This window comes from Hyperolius riggenbachi, chromosome 4, assembly GCF_040937935.1.
Source record: "Hyperolius riggenbachi isolate aHypRig1 chromosome 4, aHypRig1.pri, whole genome shotgun sequence".
Taxonomy (NCBI): Eukaryota; Metazoa; Chordata; class Amphibia; order Anura; family Hyperoliidae; genus Hyperolius; species Hyperolius riggenbachi.
The window spans coordinates 208334839-208352370 of record NC_090649.1 but is presented as its reverse complement, the minus strand read 5'-3'; the positions used below and the strand labels follow the sequence as shown (position 1 = coordinate 208352370).

At 42.2% G+C, this 17532-nt stretch overlaps 1 protein-coding gene across 1 annotated transcript in view; it reads left to right on the top strand.

Moving 5' to 3' along the window:
- Positions 1–17532, top strand: part of ABCC5 (ATP binding cassette subfamily C member 5) — a 51309-nt gene that overhangs the window by 7204 nt on the left and 26573 nt on the right. Inside the window, exons 5-15 of the mRNA XM_068233335.1 lie at positions 1301–1448; positions 2634–2782; positions 3877–3984; positions 5054–5404; positions 5567–5638; positions 7872–7996; positions 13591–13663; positions 15424–15627; positions 15725–15868; positions 16138–16240; positions 16494–16678. Coding sequence (XP_068089436.1) covers positions 1301–1448; positions 2634–2782; positions 3877–3984; positions 5054–5404; positions 5567–5638; positions 7872–7996; positions 13591–13663; positions 15424–15627; positions 15725–15868; positions 16138–16240; positions 16494–16678 — 1662 coding nt within the window. The remainder of the gene's footprint in view (positions 1–1300; positions 1449–2633; positions 2783–3876; positions 3985–5053; positions 5405–5566; positions 5639–7871; positions 7997–13590; positions 13664–15423; positions 15628–15724; positions 15869–16137; positions 16241–16493; positions 16679–17532) is intronic.

Below are 17532 nucleotides of genomic sequence, written 5' to 3'. Positions count from 1 at the left end.
CAGGAGGAACGAAGATCATCATGCAGTTGGCGGAGAGGTTTGTAACTTCTCTCCAGTGCTCATATAATGATTACTCTATTTGTATAGTGCTCTTCTTCTGTCAGACTCAGTGCTCAAGAGCTGCAGCCACTAAGGGTGCACTCAAGAGGCACCATGTAGAGTTAGGGAGTATTGCCCGAGGACTCCTTACTGAATAGCTACTGACCCTAACCAGGATTCAAACCCTGGTGTCCCATGTCAGAGGCAGAGCCTTTAACCAGTTGCACTATCCAGCCACTGCATGCGGGGGGGAGGGGCAAGTGCAATTTTCTTTTCGGGTTGGGGGGCACGAATGGCTCTGCTACAGTGCAGATGTGGCCTGGGATGGGAGAATTCAGCTGACTTTCCTCAACCCAGGTGAGTATCTGTTGTTTTGGCTCAGGATTGCCTGGGGTTTACTTTTATTGCTTTGTCTGCCAGGAGAAAAGCCATATACATGTGTTAAATTTCATTAACCTTTTGTACCTATGTGAACTTGGTTAAATGTTATGTATATCAGTAGTTTAAAGCTGAATGCCAGACAGATTGTTAAATACCAGAGCTGTGGAGTCGACGTTGAGAAGTCTGTCGGAGCAATTTTTGGGTACCTGAAGTCGGTGGTTTCATAAACTGAGGAGTCTGAGTTGGATGATTTTTTGCACCCAGTCCATAGTCCTAATAGGGCTGTGGGGTTAGAGCAATTTTGGGTACCTGGAGTCGGTGGTTTTCATAAATTGAGGAACTGAATCTGAATTGGATTTGAATGATTTTTTATATAGACTCCACGGCCTTGTTAAAGGGAACCTTAACTGAGAGGGGTATGGATGTTTCCTTTTTAAACAATACCACTTGACTGGCAGTCCTGCTGATCTCATTGACCAAAGTAGTGGCTGAACCAGACACCTGAAAAAAAGCATGTAGCTAATCCAGTCTGACTTCAGTCAGAGCACCTGATCTGCATGCTTGTTGAGGGGCTGTGGTTAAAAGTATTAGAGACACAGGATCAGCAGGAGAGTCAGGCAACTGGTAATTTTTTTTAAGAGGAAAAATCCACATCCTTCTCAGTTTAGGTTCCCCTTTAAATACCACATGCTTAATGTCTTAACTAGCCCCCCCAACCCCCACCCTAAAAAATTAATACTATCCAACCAGTTTTTGACTTTGGGTAGACCAACCTCAGGGCAAAACTAAGCTCTCAGGTTTTATATTTTTCATGTTGTAGTAGTTCACTGCTATTAAAACTGTTGGTTAAGTGGGCATTTTGTTTTGTTTTTCTTGACAGATGTTTGTGTCCAGACTCACAGCATATTTCAGACGAAAATGTGTGTCTGTCACAGATGAACGTGTTCAAAAAATGAACGAAGTCTTAAATTACATCAAGTTTATTAAGATGTATGCCTGGGTGAAAGCTTTCTCTCAAAGTGTGCAAAGTAAGTTCTAGTTATGTTAGGAAGTAATGTTTGAATGATCAGTTTCAAAATAAAAATCTTAACATCAAGTAAGGGCCATTTAAAATCTTTGCAGGGGAAACTGTTTTAGAGGGTTTTGTATGTAGCAAAGTCAAAAGTGTTTGTTTCAATGTAAAAAAAGGAAAAAAAACCTCTAACCCATGGAAATGTTTAATTTTTTTCAATATATTTCAACATAAAGATAATCTTCATTTCAAGTATAGCGATGGTTAAAAGAGCTATAAAAATACCACGTACATTTTTACATTATTCAGTTTGTTGGACAGTTCAATTAAATCTGATCTATTCTGACATTAAATGCTCATATTGCTAAAGGGAAAAAGAATTACTCCCCTTAACAGAAAATAAATACATTTATACTTCATTTTTTTATTTTTATTTACCCCTTTTGGCCTGTATATAGTTTTGAAGTCTTTTGTTTGGCCAATTTATTATGTTCATATATTGCACTATACTAAACAGAAATTGCTAGCATAGCTGCCGAGTTAGTCCAAGTTCCTATATATACTTATAGAAGCATGACTTTCCGTAAGTCAACAAGTCAAACGTTTTTGCTTTCCACAACCTGTGCAGGCATGATTAAAGGGAACATAGTGTAGTAAAAATGGCAGTTTTACTTACCTGGGGCTTCTACTGGCCCCCTGCAGTCGCCATGTGCCCGTGCCAGTACTCGTGATCCTCCGGTACCCCACCACGGCTATGTTCGATTTACCCTGACTGGCCAGTCGATGACCCTTGCGCCTGCTCTGCGTGTCTTCGTTTGTGCTCCAGTCGCCAGGAGCATCCTGCGCAGTAGAAATTTTCTCGCTCTTGCTTAAAGGACTTCCGATGTGAAAAGTAAAATCTATTTTTTACTCACCTGGGGCTTCCAGCCTCAAGCAGCAGTCTGTCCCTTGCCACAGCTCCGGTTGTCCTCATTGTCCCTGCTGGCCGCCCGCAATGATGGTGACCTGCCGGTGGGGTTGGTTCTTCTACACGGGCGCGCGTCGTCATTTTGATGCTTACTGCGCCTGCGCAGTAGTTGTGCGCATGCGCAGTATGATCCAGGTGACGTAGAGGTGTGATTTTTCTTTTCACGTCGAAAGTCCTTTCATTTGACTCTAACCTGAAAGCTGAAGATTCACAAATACATTTGCTTGATTTCAGAAATCCGAGAAAATGAGAGAAGAATACTTGAGAAAGCTGGATATTTTCAGAGCATCACTGTGGGTATAGCTCCCATTGTTGTTGTCATTGCCAGTGTGCTGACCTTTTCCGTGCATATGATGCTTGGATATGACCTCACTGCAGCTCAGGTAACTTTTTAAAGCAATGCTTAGCAACCGTTCAATTCCCAGCTGAAAGTCTGTTGTGGAAACAGTCTTGTGTTCAGCAAATTAAGTTTTCATTATGTTCTTAAAGCAAATCTGAAGCAAAAAGAAACTTACGAGATAATGAATTGCATGTGTAGTATAGAAAATAAATGCAACATTTTGTCGCAAAGACCATAGTCTCATATTTTTATTTTCCGTTATATAACTTTACAATTGCATCATACTGTCATAGTTGTAGTTTAGTATCCACATTCTGTTTTTTTAAGCTGTAAAACAAAAGCAGAGCTAATGACCCTTTGAAGTTTCCTGCAGTAAAAAATTCTCAAGCTGTCTCTTAGGGCCTGAGCCCACTAACGCAGTTGTGTCAGTTTCTCTCTGCTTTTCAGCATCTGTAACACAACTGCATCAGTGTACTCAGGCCCTCACTGTTTCTTGGCTGTTTAAGCTTTTCAGAAAACAGGACTGAGTTTGACCAAGTTAGTACTAGCCCAGAGAAGCTCTTTTGCAGAGATAACTCAAGTTTTTCGACTCTTCCCGTAGTCGAAAACATGACTCTTGTCTTTGCTACTAATGTTCTATTTAGTTTACACACTACATATACAATTAATAATCTCAACAGTTAATTTTCGTTTCAGATTTGCTTTAATAATGTAGGAGATTATATTTCTAGTTTTTTTGTTCAGTGTTTTTAAATCTTGACTGCAAAAGTAATACTGTATGTACAAAGGGAAATGCAATAGCAGCTTTGCAGTTAACAGAGTTTAGAATCAAAAGATGCAGGATGGCGGCCGCAGAGTGTCTCTCTCGTAAGAGAAATTTCTCCAATAAGGTTACACACATCCTGACTGACATTCCAAGTTTTCTTCTAGAAAAATAAACATTTATTGTTTGTGTTTGTGTTGAAATTTTCCCTTACCCTTTTCTTCTTTGTGACAAAAAAACTAAAATATAATGAAATGATCCGCAATGTGGAGACAATCTGCAATAATTTAGAACACTTTCTTGTGCTGTTTATACCCAAAATCAAAGTTTTTGGCTGGGGTCTGTAATCTCCAATATTTGCTTATGTTTTCTAGGCTTTTACAGTTGTTACTGTATTCAACTCCATGACCTTTGCACTAAAGGTGACCCCATTCTCAGTCAAGTCTCTGTCTGAGGCTGCTGTGTCCATGGAAAGGTATAAGGTAAGCAGTGGTCCATAGGTCTGAATGTATTTACAGCTGCCTGCATGCTATATCCTCTTCTGAGAGGTGGTTTGGTATGAGCAATGTAATTTATACACAGACTGTGACACTAGCTTGTGAGTTAATCTGCATGGCTTCATTTTTTTTTTAATCTATGCAAATTTAAGTAAGTGGTGTTTATATAATTTTGGCTACATAATCCTGGCGCCACCTACTTTCAAATGTTAAACCTGGTCTTTGAATGCAGATAATGTTTGCAACTTATTTTCCTGTGCTTAACCAGTCTTTTGGTCTATGTACTTAGTGTTATGTCTTGCCAATAAAGTAACAGTGGAGCAGGCAAAGGGACGTATGGTCCACTATGAAGGTAATGTAGGCCCACTAGAGCGTTCCAGCTCTTAATAAAATAAAAAATACGTAAATACATACTAACAGTAAGTCATTTATTTCAGCTGTAGCAAATCAAGACAGGTTGGCCTGTGGTGGCCACATCTCACAGACCAGTAAGTTTCAAGTCACCTAGGTGTAGCTTCATAAGTTATGTCTGACAAAGTGACTTATTTTTAATGGTTTGAACTTGTGAATCATGTACATGATTGCAGATACATTGTTGAGATCACAAGTGTTCTAACACTAATGGGCAAGAAAAGAAAGGTGGTTAGTTTCCTGTGTGCCCCTTTTTAAGTTATTGTGTTTTGACCTTTTGCTGCCATTGAGGTTGAGAAGACATTTGCTAGAATTACAGGATCCGTAGTTGTAGATCCTTGAATCAGCAGTAGATATAGAGCATCAGTATGTGGATGATGCAAAGACCAAATAAGTGACTGGGCTAGTAAAGTGTTGTACGGTTTTTGTGGACAGAAGTGTCTGCTAAGGATTGTGGGATGGAAGAGCAATAGTACAAATGCTCTTGGCCCTTAGCAAGTCTCAGTTTAGTTGACTCTAATGAGCTACCTTTTTGCTTCTCAGCAGCTTCCTTCCACTGTATAGCGTGATGTTTTTGCTTCCTGCGTGACTTAGACCTGACCTGCTGTCTCATCTTTACACCTCTCTCACAACCTCCTCTCAGAGTTTATTTATAATGGAAGAGGTTCACTTGGTAAAGAAAAAGCCATCCTGCCCAAACACCATCATAGAGTTGAAAAACGCCACTTTGGCATGGGATGCTTCTCATGCCAGCACTCAATGCTCTCCGAAAGCAACCCCCAAGTTGAAAAAAGACAAGAAGGGGGTTAAAGGAAAGAAAGAAAAGGATAACTTGCAGAAAGAAGGGCCACAAGCGGTATTGGCAGAGCAGAAAGGACATCTTCTAGTGGATAGTGATGAACAAGGCAGCCCAGACGAGGAAGGCAGAGACATCCAACTATCAAATATAAGACTACAGAGGGCCTTGTACAACATTGATTTGGAAATAGAAAAGGTGAGTAATATAAGTGAAACATTTCTTTGCCCTGTACTTTTGTGTGTGTGTGTGTTTCTAGTCTTGGATTGTATGTTCTTTATCTGTGTTTTTGTATAGAAATTCTGTTATGTTTCTTAAGAATTACCATTAATTTCAGAACTTTACATGTTCATTTTCCAGGGAACGCTAATTGGAATATGTGGCAGTGTGGGCAGTGGAAAAACATCTTTGGTTTCGGCTGTTCTTGGGCAGGTAATATTTTGGCTATAAAGCACCTCATTTTTGTGGTATGTACTAAACACTAAAATATTTCACAAATGGGTGTTTTAGGGCTCTTTCACACCAAGACATTGCGTTTTAGGGGACGTTAAGGTCACATAACAGGCCCCTAAAGCAACGCATGGTGGTGCTAAAGTTGGACGCTACATAGAGACTCGTTGTGCGTCTATTGGTGCGCCGTTTTCGTTCGATACTGGTAGAACGAAAACGGCGCATGCGTCAAGACTGTGGAGACCACATGAATGGAACACTGCATCACGTGGTCCCGCCAGCCAATCGTCGCACAAAGCGGCCACTCCAGTAAGTAAACACGTGACGTCACACAGTGCAGTGAATATTAGCCATGTGGCTAGGCACAATAGCGGACTCTCCCCTCCTCCTCCAACATTACTGAGCATGTGCAAACAGTCTAATGCGGCTAAAAACGCGTATAACGCACAGCATGCTGCACCTTCATTGAACGTGCAGTGTTACACTGTAACGCAACGTGGGCACTGTGAACAGCCCATTGATTTTTCATTACTGTGAGTTGGGCTGCGTTACAGGCTGCTCTAACGCGCCTGTAATGTCCCACTGTGAAAGCAGCCTTAAGAACTGTAGTAGACGATATGATACCTTGTAAGATACTAGTCATTATGTTGCTTTTCCAGTATCTTCATCTGCAAGGGTGGAAATACAGTAATAGGTCTCCTTAACACTATTCCTCATTGTGCTAATACATAAGCTCTTACTTCAACTCTTATAATGAAGAGCAGCTGCTGTTACTGTACACTGCTTTTTTTTTTTACCAGTAAGAATTCCAACCAGAGTTGACTTTGCTTAATATTTGAAAGTCTTCCAGACTGCCAGTTAAGTATAGGAGCCCAAGAGCCAGTAAGCGTTTTATTTTCAAATGTAGGATCATGTCATTTCTTTGACAGCATACAAAAGTTCTACGAAAGCCAAATATTCCAGCATTACAAAACCATACAGCACTAGCCCAGCTTTATTTAAGGTGTGAAGCTTGAATGCAATTCTATTTTTTGGACATGCTGTCAGTTATAACTTTTGTTGTAAGAAGGCAGTGCTATTCTTTGTAACAGTAACCTGAAGTGTGAGACAGATGTAGGCTGCCATATTAATTTCCTTTTAAGCCTTTTAATACCAATTGCCTGAATTGCACGCTTGAAACAAACTGATCTTCTGCGTGCTTGTTCAGAATCTATTGGTAAATATATCAGAGGCACAGGATCATTAGGACAGCCTGGTGGGATCAAGCATGCAAAAACCAACATGACCCAATTTTATATTAGATCAGTATTTTGATTGTGCTGGTCAAAAATGCCTATAATTTCAATCGATTTTCATTCGGCCCGGGACCCACTAGAAATCGCAAATGCTTACGTTCTGTAAGCATTTGAAGAAATTGCCTGCTTTCCTTCAATCGCTTTGAAAATGCTGCATGCAGCACACAAGCGCTGTCTTCTCCCTTATAGGGGTTCTACTGCTGCATTGCTTTGCCGATTACCAGCAATTGCCTGCAATCAGCAAGTGCGCTACAAAGTGCTCCTAGTGGGCCCCAGCCCTTAAATTGAATGTTTATATTAAATCTAATTCCACAGCTATTAGAAATATTAAGTTGTGAAAATATCACTTAGAAAAAAAATTCAGAGAAAAAGTGAATTCATTAAGGGCCATAATGTCTAAGGGCCTGTTTACACTACACGCGAATTCTGGATGCAGAAAACTGACTCCAATGAATGCCTGTTGGCCTGTTTCCACTAAATGCGATATTTCTGATGCAGATTTCCCATAGGCATTCATTGTAGTCTGTTTTCTGCATCGAGAATCTGTGTATTGGAAACAGACCCTAATTATTTTCATTTTGAGTGACTGGATAGTGTTCTGGTTAAGGACACTGACTTTGATATAGGAGACCAGCATGCAAATCCTGTCTGGAGAAGCTAACCAGTAAGGAGGTCCTGTTGAGATGTTCCAGCCAGGATAAGACTCCCTAACACTCCAGGGTACTGCTGCAGTGCTCGAGCACTTTGAGTTATGTTGTAATTTCATTTTTTTTTCAGCTGAATGCCCTGTTATAGTAAGTGCGTATCAACCTGCTATAGGTGATAATAATCGGTCTTTAGACATTTTGATTAATTTGGTTATGTATTACAAGTGGTGTAATTCACTTTAGTGATGGAGTATTGTTTTTTCTTCACTTCAGATGACTCTTCTGGAAGGCAGTATTGCAGTTAATGGTTCAGTGGCCTATGTTGCTCAACAGGCCTGGATATTGAATGCCACTTTAAGAGATAACATCCTGTTTGGGAAAGAATTTGATGAGGAAAGGTAAGAGTATGATGTGAATTTCAAGGAACTGGACACTGAGTGGTTTATATACAAAAGAGCTGGTTGCAGTTTCACCTTGGAGTTCACCTACTGTATTTGCAAATCCTCTTCTGAATTCAAACCACCAAGCATTTGAATTTTTGTTGACGTACTGGTTTCACTAATTTGTCATTCTTTAGTGACGCACATTAATTTTACATATTTATTTATTGTATTTATTAAGCGCCAACATATTACGCAGCATATTCCTTTTTTGTTATTGCATTGCTTGTTTGTCTAAAACATTCTTCATTGTAGGTGTGTCCTACACCTTCACTGGCATTCTCTCTGTGCAGCATTCACCAGCTGGCTTTATAAATGCCAGATTAAGTTTCTCATAATTGCAAGTGAATTTGATTGTCATTCCCTGTTTTTAAAAATGTCTCAAAAGTGTATTTCAGCATGACCGTTTAAATTTACAATATAAATAGCACTTTATATTGTGCACAGTGCTGGGGAAAATAGTTTTTATTAAAGGCAGATTGACAGAGCACATGCTATACACGGCAAGCCCAGGAATGACTCTGAATACTTCTGTGGGCAGAATAAAATGTCATGCTGGTATTATTGTCTCTTTTTAAATTTGAACTGTAACCCCAAAAATGTTTGTTATATTGGTTCTTAAAATGTCCAGCTGGAGGTTACTATGGGAACTGCACAAAGTTACTTTTTAGGTTATTTACTACTGTATATTAGAAAGCTATTGGCCCCCAAGCAGGAAAAGGTCTTGTGATGGTCTGGATGAAGGATTAGATTCCTAGTTCCTGTGTTCCTATTTCTAGAGAATTGTGGGCATAACATTTATTCAACAGTCGTTCATTAAAGATGAGTAAAAAGATAGATTTGGAAATTGGGTTGCTGTAGCGCTGGTGGCTGGCATTGAAGATACCAAGCACCACCTACCACCACACCATGCATGTAAGTCTAGCATAGTACGTCTGTAACTCCCACTGAAGACAGATCTTCACAGGGGTGGGTCTGTATTATGTATATGGCTGCTTAAGCAAACACCAGTTTCAGTGAGTACCATACACACCATGAGCCCCTCTTCCTCCCACAAGGAGTTAAAGGGATACTGTAGGGGGGTCGGGGGAAAATGAGTTGAACTTACCCGGGGCTTCTAATGGTCCCCCGCAGACATCCTATGCCCGTGCAACTGCTCACCGATGCTCTGGCCCCGCCTCCGGTTCACTTCTGGAATTTCTGACTTTAAAGTCTGAAAACCACTGCGCCTGCGTTGCCATGTCCTCGCTCCCGCTGATGTCTCCAGGAGCGTACTGCGCAGACACAGACCTTACTGGGCGTGCGCAATACACTCCTGGTGCCATCGGCAGGATCGAGGACATGGCAATACAGGCGCAGTGGTTTTCAGGCTTTAAAGTCTGAAATTCCAGAAGTGAACCAGAGGCGGGGCCGGAGCATTGGGGAGTGGCTGCGTGGGCACAGGATGTCTGTGAGAGACCATTAGAAGCCCCGGGTAAGTTCAACTCATTTTCCCCCGACCCCCCTACAGTATCCCTTTTAAGTGATGGTATAAGTGCTGAAACTAAACTAGTGAGCAGGAGCACTTATTTTTTATTTTTTTATTTTTTTTTTTATGCACCAGATTGCTTTTTATTAGTTAAAAGTTATGCTTGTTGCATTTGTGTTTTTTGGAATGTCGGTATGAAGCATACTTGTACTGGTCCTAATAACACTATACTGCTGGTAAAGGTACATGCATACAGGGGTCTAGTCCAAGGAAAAGAGGTGAGTGGACTCACCTTGAAAACCGCTGCGTGTAGCGTGGTGTTCAGAAAAATGGGTGTGGTCTTGGGTGGGGCCAAATATACATGACCTTAGCAGTGGTATAAAAGGTCTGCTGGGGAAGTTTGAGCTCTGCTATAGTGTATCCCCCAAACATAGATGTAATCTGACAGCATTTAACCAAAAATACACGTAATCTGGCAGTTTCCTCCAAAATACAGATATGGCAATGGTTCCCCCAAAATAGAAATAACCAGGCAGCAGCAGTTCCCCCAACATACACATAATCTGGAAGCTAAACCTGGCAGCGGATCACCCAAAATACATGTAATCTGGCAGCAGTGGTCCCCCAAACATACACAATCTGGCAGTGGTTCCCCAAAATACACTTAATCTGTCAGCAGCGGTTCCCCAAAAATACAGATAATCTGACAACAGTTCCACCAAAATAGGCACCCCCAGTATAGGTAGCCATGTGTATATTTGTCCTCAGAATAGTTAGCCAGGTGTATAGATGCCCCCAAAATTGGTGGCCAGGTGTATAGATGTCCCCAGAATAGTTAGCCAGGAGTTTGTGTCCCCCAGCAGTTAGGGAGGCAGCGCGGGGGGGGGGGGGGAGCATTGGGTACAGAGGCGGGGAAACAGGGATGTCTCCCCCCTCCCCTTTCCCTCACCTTGGGGCTCTCACTCCCCTCTGGAATTTTTAAGTGTCGGCAGCTGGCAGTGGACGGGGACTTACCACTGTTCTTCCAGCCGCGGGAGGGAGATCCTGTGTGCCGCTAGTCTGGTCTTGAGTAGACCAGACTAGCGGCGCTCAGAGCTCCCTCCGACGGCTGGAAAAACAGCAGTAAGTCCCCATCCACTGCCAGCCTCTGACACTTAACAATTCTGTAGGGGAGAACGGGGGGGGGGGGGGGGGGGGGGTAGACATCCCAGTGCTGTGCCCCCCGCTCTCCCTCTTCTCTGCGCTGCCACACCTCCACACCACAAGTATGTGGACGTCGTCCACCCGCGGTCACGCAGGACTCGACCCCTGCATGCATACATATGTACCCAACACATAGTGTGTGTATATTATATACATTATATTGCTTAATTAATAGACCATCAAAACTGTAATACTATATGGGAAAAAAAAATTTCAACCACTGAAGAACAGTGAGTAAGTCACTAAGTGCCTCACATTGAGGCTCGTCTTGCTGAACCTGGATTCTCCTAAATAAAGTGCAGTAATGCTGCAACGTGGAAATGTGTATTGATTCACAATACAATGCACTAGTGCTACAAACCTACATAAACCGTTACATGCAAATAAGAATTTAATAGAATATAGCTGTACTAGACAGTGTACAATAAGCAACAAAACCTGCGGAGAGGGAGATGAACACTGTAGTTAGAGGAACTTCAGCCTAAACAAATGTACTGTCATTAAGTTACATTAGTTATGTTAAAGGGGCACTACAGCAAAAACTGTAAAATTTTAAATATGTGCAAACATATATACAAATAAGTACATTTTTTTTTCCAGAGTAAAATGAGCCATATATTACTTTTCTCCTATGTTGCTGTCACTTACAGTAGATAGTAAAAACCTGACAGAAGTGACTAGTCCATTTCTTTATAGGGGATTCTCAGGGATATATTTATTTTCACAAGCACTTGGTGAATGGCAGTTGCTCTGGCCAACTGCCAAAAAAACTGTAGGGAGCAGGAAAGCTGGCCAGCATTGTTGAAATCCTTTTTCAAAAATGTATTTTTTAAAAATAAAAGCCTTGCTGAGAATAGCCTATGAAGAGATGGACTAGTCCAAAACCTGTCACTTCTGTCAGATTTCTACTTCCTACTGTAAGTGACAGCTTTATAGGAGAAAAGTAATTTATGGCTCATTTTACTCTGGAAAAAATGTACTTCTTATTTGTATATGTTTGCACATATTTTAAAATGTACAGTTTTTCGCTGTAGAGCCCCTTTTAATAAAATAGATAGGTAATTTCTTACCCACCCTGTTTTAACCTGCCTGGCGTTCTATTAAGATCGCCAGGCAGGCTGCGGGAGGGTTTTTTTTTAATAAAAAAAAAACTATTTCATGCAGCCAACTGAAAGTTGGCTGCATGAAAGCCCACTAGAGGGCGCTCCGGAGGCGTTCTTCCGATCGCCTCCGGCGCCCAGAATAAACAAGGAAGGCCGCAATGAGCGGCCTTCCTTGTTTTGCTTACATCGTCGCCATAGCGACGAGCGGAGTGACGTCATCGACGTCAGCCGACGTCCTGACGTCAGCCGCCTCCGATCCAGCCCTTAGCGCTGGCCGGAACTTTTTGTTCCGGCTACGCTGGGCTCAGGCGGCTGGGGGGACCCTCTTTCGCCGCTGCTCGCGGCGGATCGCCGCAGAGCGGCGGCGAACAGGCAGCACACGCGGCTGGCAAAGTGCCGGCTGCGTGTGCTGCTTTTTATTTGAGCCAAATCGGCCCAGCAGGGCCTGAGCGGCAGGCTCCGGCGGTACTGGACGAGCTGAGCTCGTCCAGACCGCCCAGCAGGTTAAAAGAACAGTCAAATGTTTGTGATTTCATGGGTGCAGCCATCTTTTTGGTTGAAAGGAGGTGACAGGGAGCATGAGACACATTTCCAACTGTCCTGTGTCCTGATCACCTCTCCCAGTTGCTAGGCAACGATAACAACATCAGCAATCCCATCATGCTTTGCACAGCATCAGGTGAAAAATGCCCAGGCAGTTTTCTTTGATGGGTTGGAGCTTAGCTTCTGTACAGCAAAAAATAAGGCTTTGGTAAGAAATGCAAAGTTCTGATGCTGTAAAACTGTTAAACACCAAGCCTTTTCAGTGCTGCTTAGATTTTTAGCCTGTAGGTTAACTTTAAAGGGATACTGTAGGGGGGTCGGGGAAAATGAGTTGAAGTTACCCGGGGCTTCTAATGGTCCCCCGCAGGCATCCTGTGCCCGTGCAGCCACTTCCCAATGCTCTGGCCCCGCCTCTGGTTCACTTGTGGAATTTCAGACTTTAAAGTCTGAAAACCACTGCGCCTGCGTTGCCGTGTCCTCGCTTCCCCTGATGTCTCCAGGAGCGTACTGCGCTAAGTTCAGCTCATTTTCCCCTGACGCCCCTACAGTATCCCTTTAAGTGTCCCAGTAGTTATGCTGCATCTGCTATTCCCAGAAAGATAAAAACATGGAGAATATGAAGCCCACTTATAGCCCCACATGTATTGCAGGCATTGGCTTCTTCAGCAGTATCGGAAACATAGCCCTGGAACTGGTGACATTACTGTGTCCGGAAGTGTGCCTCAGCCCAACAAATATGTAGGTTATATAGGGGTAATTAGTAGGGAGCTATTGATGGCTTTCTGTTGTTAATCCTAATTTGGTAATTACATCTCTAAAACTGACTTCATGCACTAAGCTTGAAAGCTCACGTCTGCTGTGAAAACCACTTCACAGCTTGAGAATAGCTAATATAAAGGAATTGCATTTAACTCATGCATATTTCTGCAGTGAGATAATTATATATTTTGCACTTAGCTTTCCAAACTTAAACAGGAACTGTGTGAAGGTAGTAATTTGAGAGCAACGATATACATCATTACTGGGTGGAACTCTAATTTAGCTACTTGTTTTCCAGCAGTAACCTGCTCCATAGATGAAATAGTAGACAGTACAGGAATGTTTTTATTGGGATAAACGTGGGATAAACATTTACATACTAAATGCTATCTAGAGCATTATCTGTTACGCCATTGCTGTATAACTTTATATGAAATAGCCGTTAACCCAATCTTTGTTTTTTTCTTTTTTTCTAGGTACAACACTGTGCTGAGTGTTTGCTGTTTAAGACCTGATTTGGCTATACTGCCTAACAGTGACTTGACTGAGGTTTGTCTTAAAATATATGTAGTACAAATTATGTCTGCAAGTACAACTTATGTCCTAATCTTAAGTGTTAAGCCACCACAGGTTATTTAAAAGATGTACATTTCTGTTCCTCCACCCGTCAGTTGGTTGCTTAAAGTGAACCTTAAGTCAGGGAAAAAAAGAGTGTAACTCACCTGGGGCTTCCCTCAGCCCCCTGCAGCTGCTCGGTGCCCTTGCAGACCCGCTCCGATGCTCCTGGACCTGCCGGCGGCGACTTCTGGTTTCACCGACAGGCTGGGAACGCAAGTGATTCTTCGCGTTCCCAGCCACAATAGCACTCCCTATGCTGCTATTGTGGCAAGGAAGGCCGCAATAGCAATATAGGGGGTGCTATTGTGGTTGGGAACGCGAAGAATCACTCGCGTTCCCAACCTGTCGGCCGGTGACGGCGAAACCCGGAAGTCGCCGCCGGCGGGTCCCGGAGCATCGGAGCGGGGCTGCGAGGGCACCGATCAGCTGCAGGGGGCTAAGGGAAGCACCAGGTGATTTAAACTCATTTTTCCCCCCTGACTTAACCTCCTTAACGTTCTGGACGAGCTGAGCTCGTCCAGAGACGCCGGAGGGTGCCGCTCAGGCCCTGGTGGGCGGATTTTAATAATTTTTTAAAACGCGCAGCAAGCACTTTGCTTGCTGCGTGTTGTAGACGATTGCCGCCGATGCGCCGCTATCCGCCGCGTAACGAGCTCCCCCCCCCCGACCCCGTGCGCTGCCTGGCCAATCAGTGCCAGGCAGCGCTGAGGGGTGGAACGGGACTCCCTATGACATCATTCCGGCCGTCGCTATGGCGACGGGGGAAGCCCTGACGGAGATCCCGTTGAGAACGGGATCTCCTGAAGGCCATCATCGCCGGCGGCGATCGGAAGGGTGGGTGGGATTCCGCTGGGAGGGGGGTATCATGTAGCTAGCACTAGGCTAGCTACCTGATTTAAAAAAAAATTAAGTTTAAAAAAATATCAGAACGCCAGGGAGGTTAAGGTTACCTTGAACGGTGCAGTGACCTTTAATTTAGCTGGATAGTGCATTTGAGTTGTAAGTCACTACTCGCCTCCCTGGCAATCAGAAGCTCCTCCACCACTCTTTCCTTTTTCAGGCACACCTCCTCCAAAGTATGAACGGAAACTTCCAATAGTAAAGTTGCCTTTTATTACAAAGTTTTAAACAACAACAAAAAAAGTCCATGCTCTAAGCAAGGCTTAGGTGCGGGGTTGTTGGTATGTGACAAGCTAAGACTAGAGGTCTTCACACTTTGAGGGCTGGCACTGCTGCCCCCTCTGCTTAAACCCGCTGTGCACAGATGCTGAATTCTTTTTTCCAGTATCCATTAAGCAACAGCTACATTTGGCTGTACACACACACACACCCGTAGATATCCTCTCTTCTTGACCCCGCTTAACATGTTTTGTTGCCAAGAAAAGCTTTGTTTGATATGTTCAGAGGGTTGGTGAGCTTGGGGATATATCAGGAAGCCTCTGCACTATCCAGGTGTATCTATTTTTTATTTTTTTTTCCCCAGTACAGGTTTCTGTATAAGATATTCCAAGTAAATATGCTTATAGTCATTATTTTTACTTCGTCAGCCAGACACTGTAAATTTGATTATGCAGCGCTCTTGGTATGCAGATGCTTTTTCATGGACATTTAATCGGTTTACTGACTACATATAGAGACCTAAGTTGTGCTATTGCTGTTGCACTTGTTTTATTTCTGTGCTCATTTTGCAGATAGGAGAGCGTGGAGCAAATCTGAGCGGCGGTCAGAGACAAAGAATTAGTCTGGCAAGAGCTCTGTACAGTGACCGCAGTATTTACATTCTAGATGATCCCCTCAGTGCCTTAGATGCCCATGTCGGCAACCACATCTTCAACAGTGCCATTAAAAAACACTTGAAATCTAAGACCATTCTGTTCATCACTCACCAGCTTCAGGTAATGGGAACATCCTTCATGAAGTGCATATGGGTCATATGACATGGGTGGGTGATGATTTCTTACACTTTATTTTGTGGTCTCTAATACCTTACAGTACCTTGTGGACTGCGATGATGTCATTTACATGAAAGAAGGCTGCATAACAGAGAGAGGAACACATGAGGAGCTGATGAAGATGAATGGAGAATATGCCACTATATTCAATAATTTCCAGCTAGGAGATGCGCCTCCTATTGAGGTAAGTTTGCCATTTCTGACTATTGGAGAATGTTTTGTGATGTTTCTGTCTATGTATCCCTGTATCGATCTACCCCTTTAAATGGAGTCTTAAGAACTGCCATCTAGATTTTCTTACACTTTGCTGACCAATTATCTGCTGTTGGATATTAATTAAATTTAAATATTTCATTGAATTAAGATTTGGTGATACATTTTAAGTGAATAATGCAAAATAATACATTATGTAACTATGAATATTAAAGATCATAAAACATTATTTTCCTATAGGTGAGCTTAAAAAAGAATGTGAGCACTTCACTGAAGAAACCATTAGACAAGGGCAGCAAATCTGGGTCTGTGAAGAAAGAAAAAGCCTCAAAAAAGGAAGATGGTACGAATTAGTTTGGTTGTTTTTGAGAGCATGATCCTGGGTTATGGATATTACACAGTCTTGGCATGTGAAATGTTGGTCAGAAACTGTATATCTTAAAAAAAAAATCTATAACAGTTAATGAGTTATGGCCTGTGTGCATTGTTAGTACCTTCAGAAAACTTCACGCGAGGGGATGGTAGTTGCAATTTTTCTGTGCACGTCTGCTACTGGATCACTTTATTTACATATGTTGTTTTTTTGTTTCCCATAGGTCAGCTAATGCAGATGGAGGAAAAGGGAAAAGGATCTGTGCCTTGGTCAATATATGGTGTTTACATACAAGCAGCTGGGGGTCCATTTGCCTTTTTTGTCATCATGGCACTGTTTGTGCTTAACGTTGGAAGCACAGCATTTAGCAACTGGTGGCTTAGCTACTGGATCAAACAGGGCAGCGGGGTAAGGATTCCTTCCTTCTACAGCTATATAAACCTCATACACTATCTGTCCCTATCACAATATCTATGAGATAGACAGATAGCAATCCAGTGCTTGCCGTAAATGTGCCATAACACCACTATTCAAATTGCTATGCTATGTTTATAAAAGTATTTGATCAGCCGCCCTAAATGAATGGCAGTTTTATAAGGGACTGAAATATTTCTGTAATTATCAGCAGTAAGCATGGTTGGCACTTTATAGACCCTAGTGGTAGATTTTTTTTTTTAACAGACTGACACTTTGAGAAATAGCGTTATATGGCTGAAATACTAGTCAATTAAATGTTCTTGGTAGTAGTAGTAGTAGTAGTAGTAGTAGTAGTAGTAGTAGTAGTAGTAGTAGTAGTAGTAGTAGTAGTAGTAGTAGTAGTAGTAGTAGTAGTAGTAGTAGTAGTAGTAGTAGTAGTAGTAGTAGTAGTAGTAGTAGTAGTAGTAGTAGTAGTAGTAGTAGTAGTAGTAACTGCATACAATGTATTTAAATATAATTTATCATTTTCTCAAAGAGGAACTCCACTGAAAATAATGTAATAAAAAAGTGCTTCATTTTTACAATAATGTATAAATTTAGTCAGTGTATGCCCATTGTAAAATCTTTTAAATCCCTGATTTACATTCTGACATTTATTACATGGTAGTAGCAGTAGGGTATTGTACCGTGTTAGCCATCAGTAAAAGCAAGAAGTTTTAAATCAGGATGATACCATTTATTGGCTAACTAAAAATAAATATAAATAAGCAAGCTTTTGGCCTTGCAGCCTTCGTCGGGCTTATATCCTGTTAGTTTGCAGGCTGGTGGTACAGACAGCTATATAC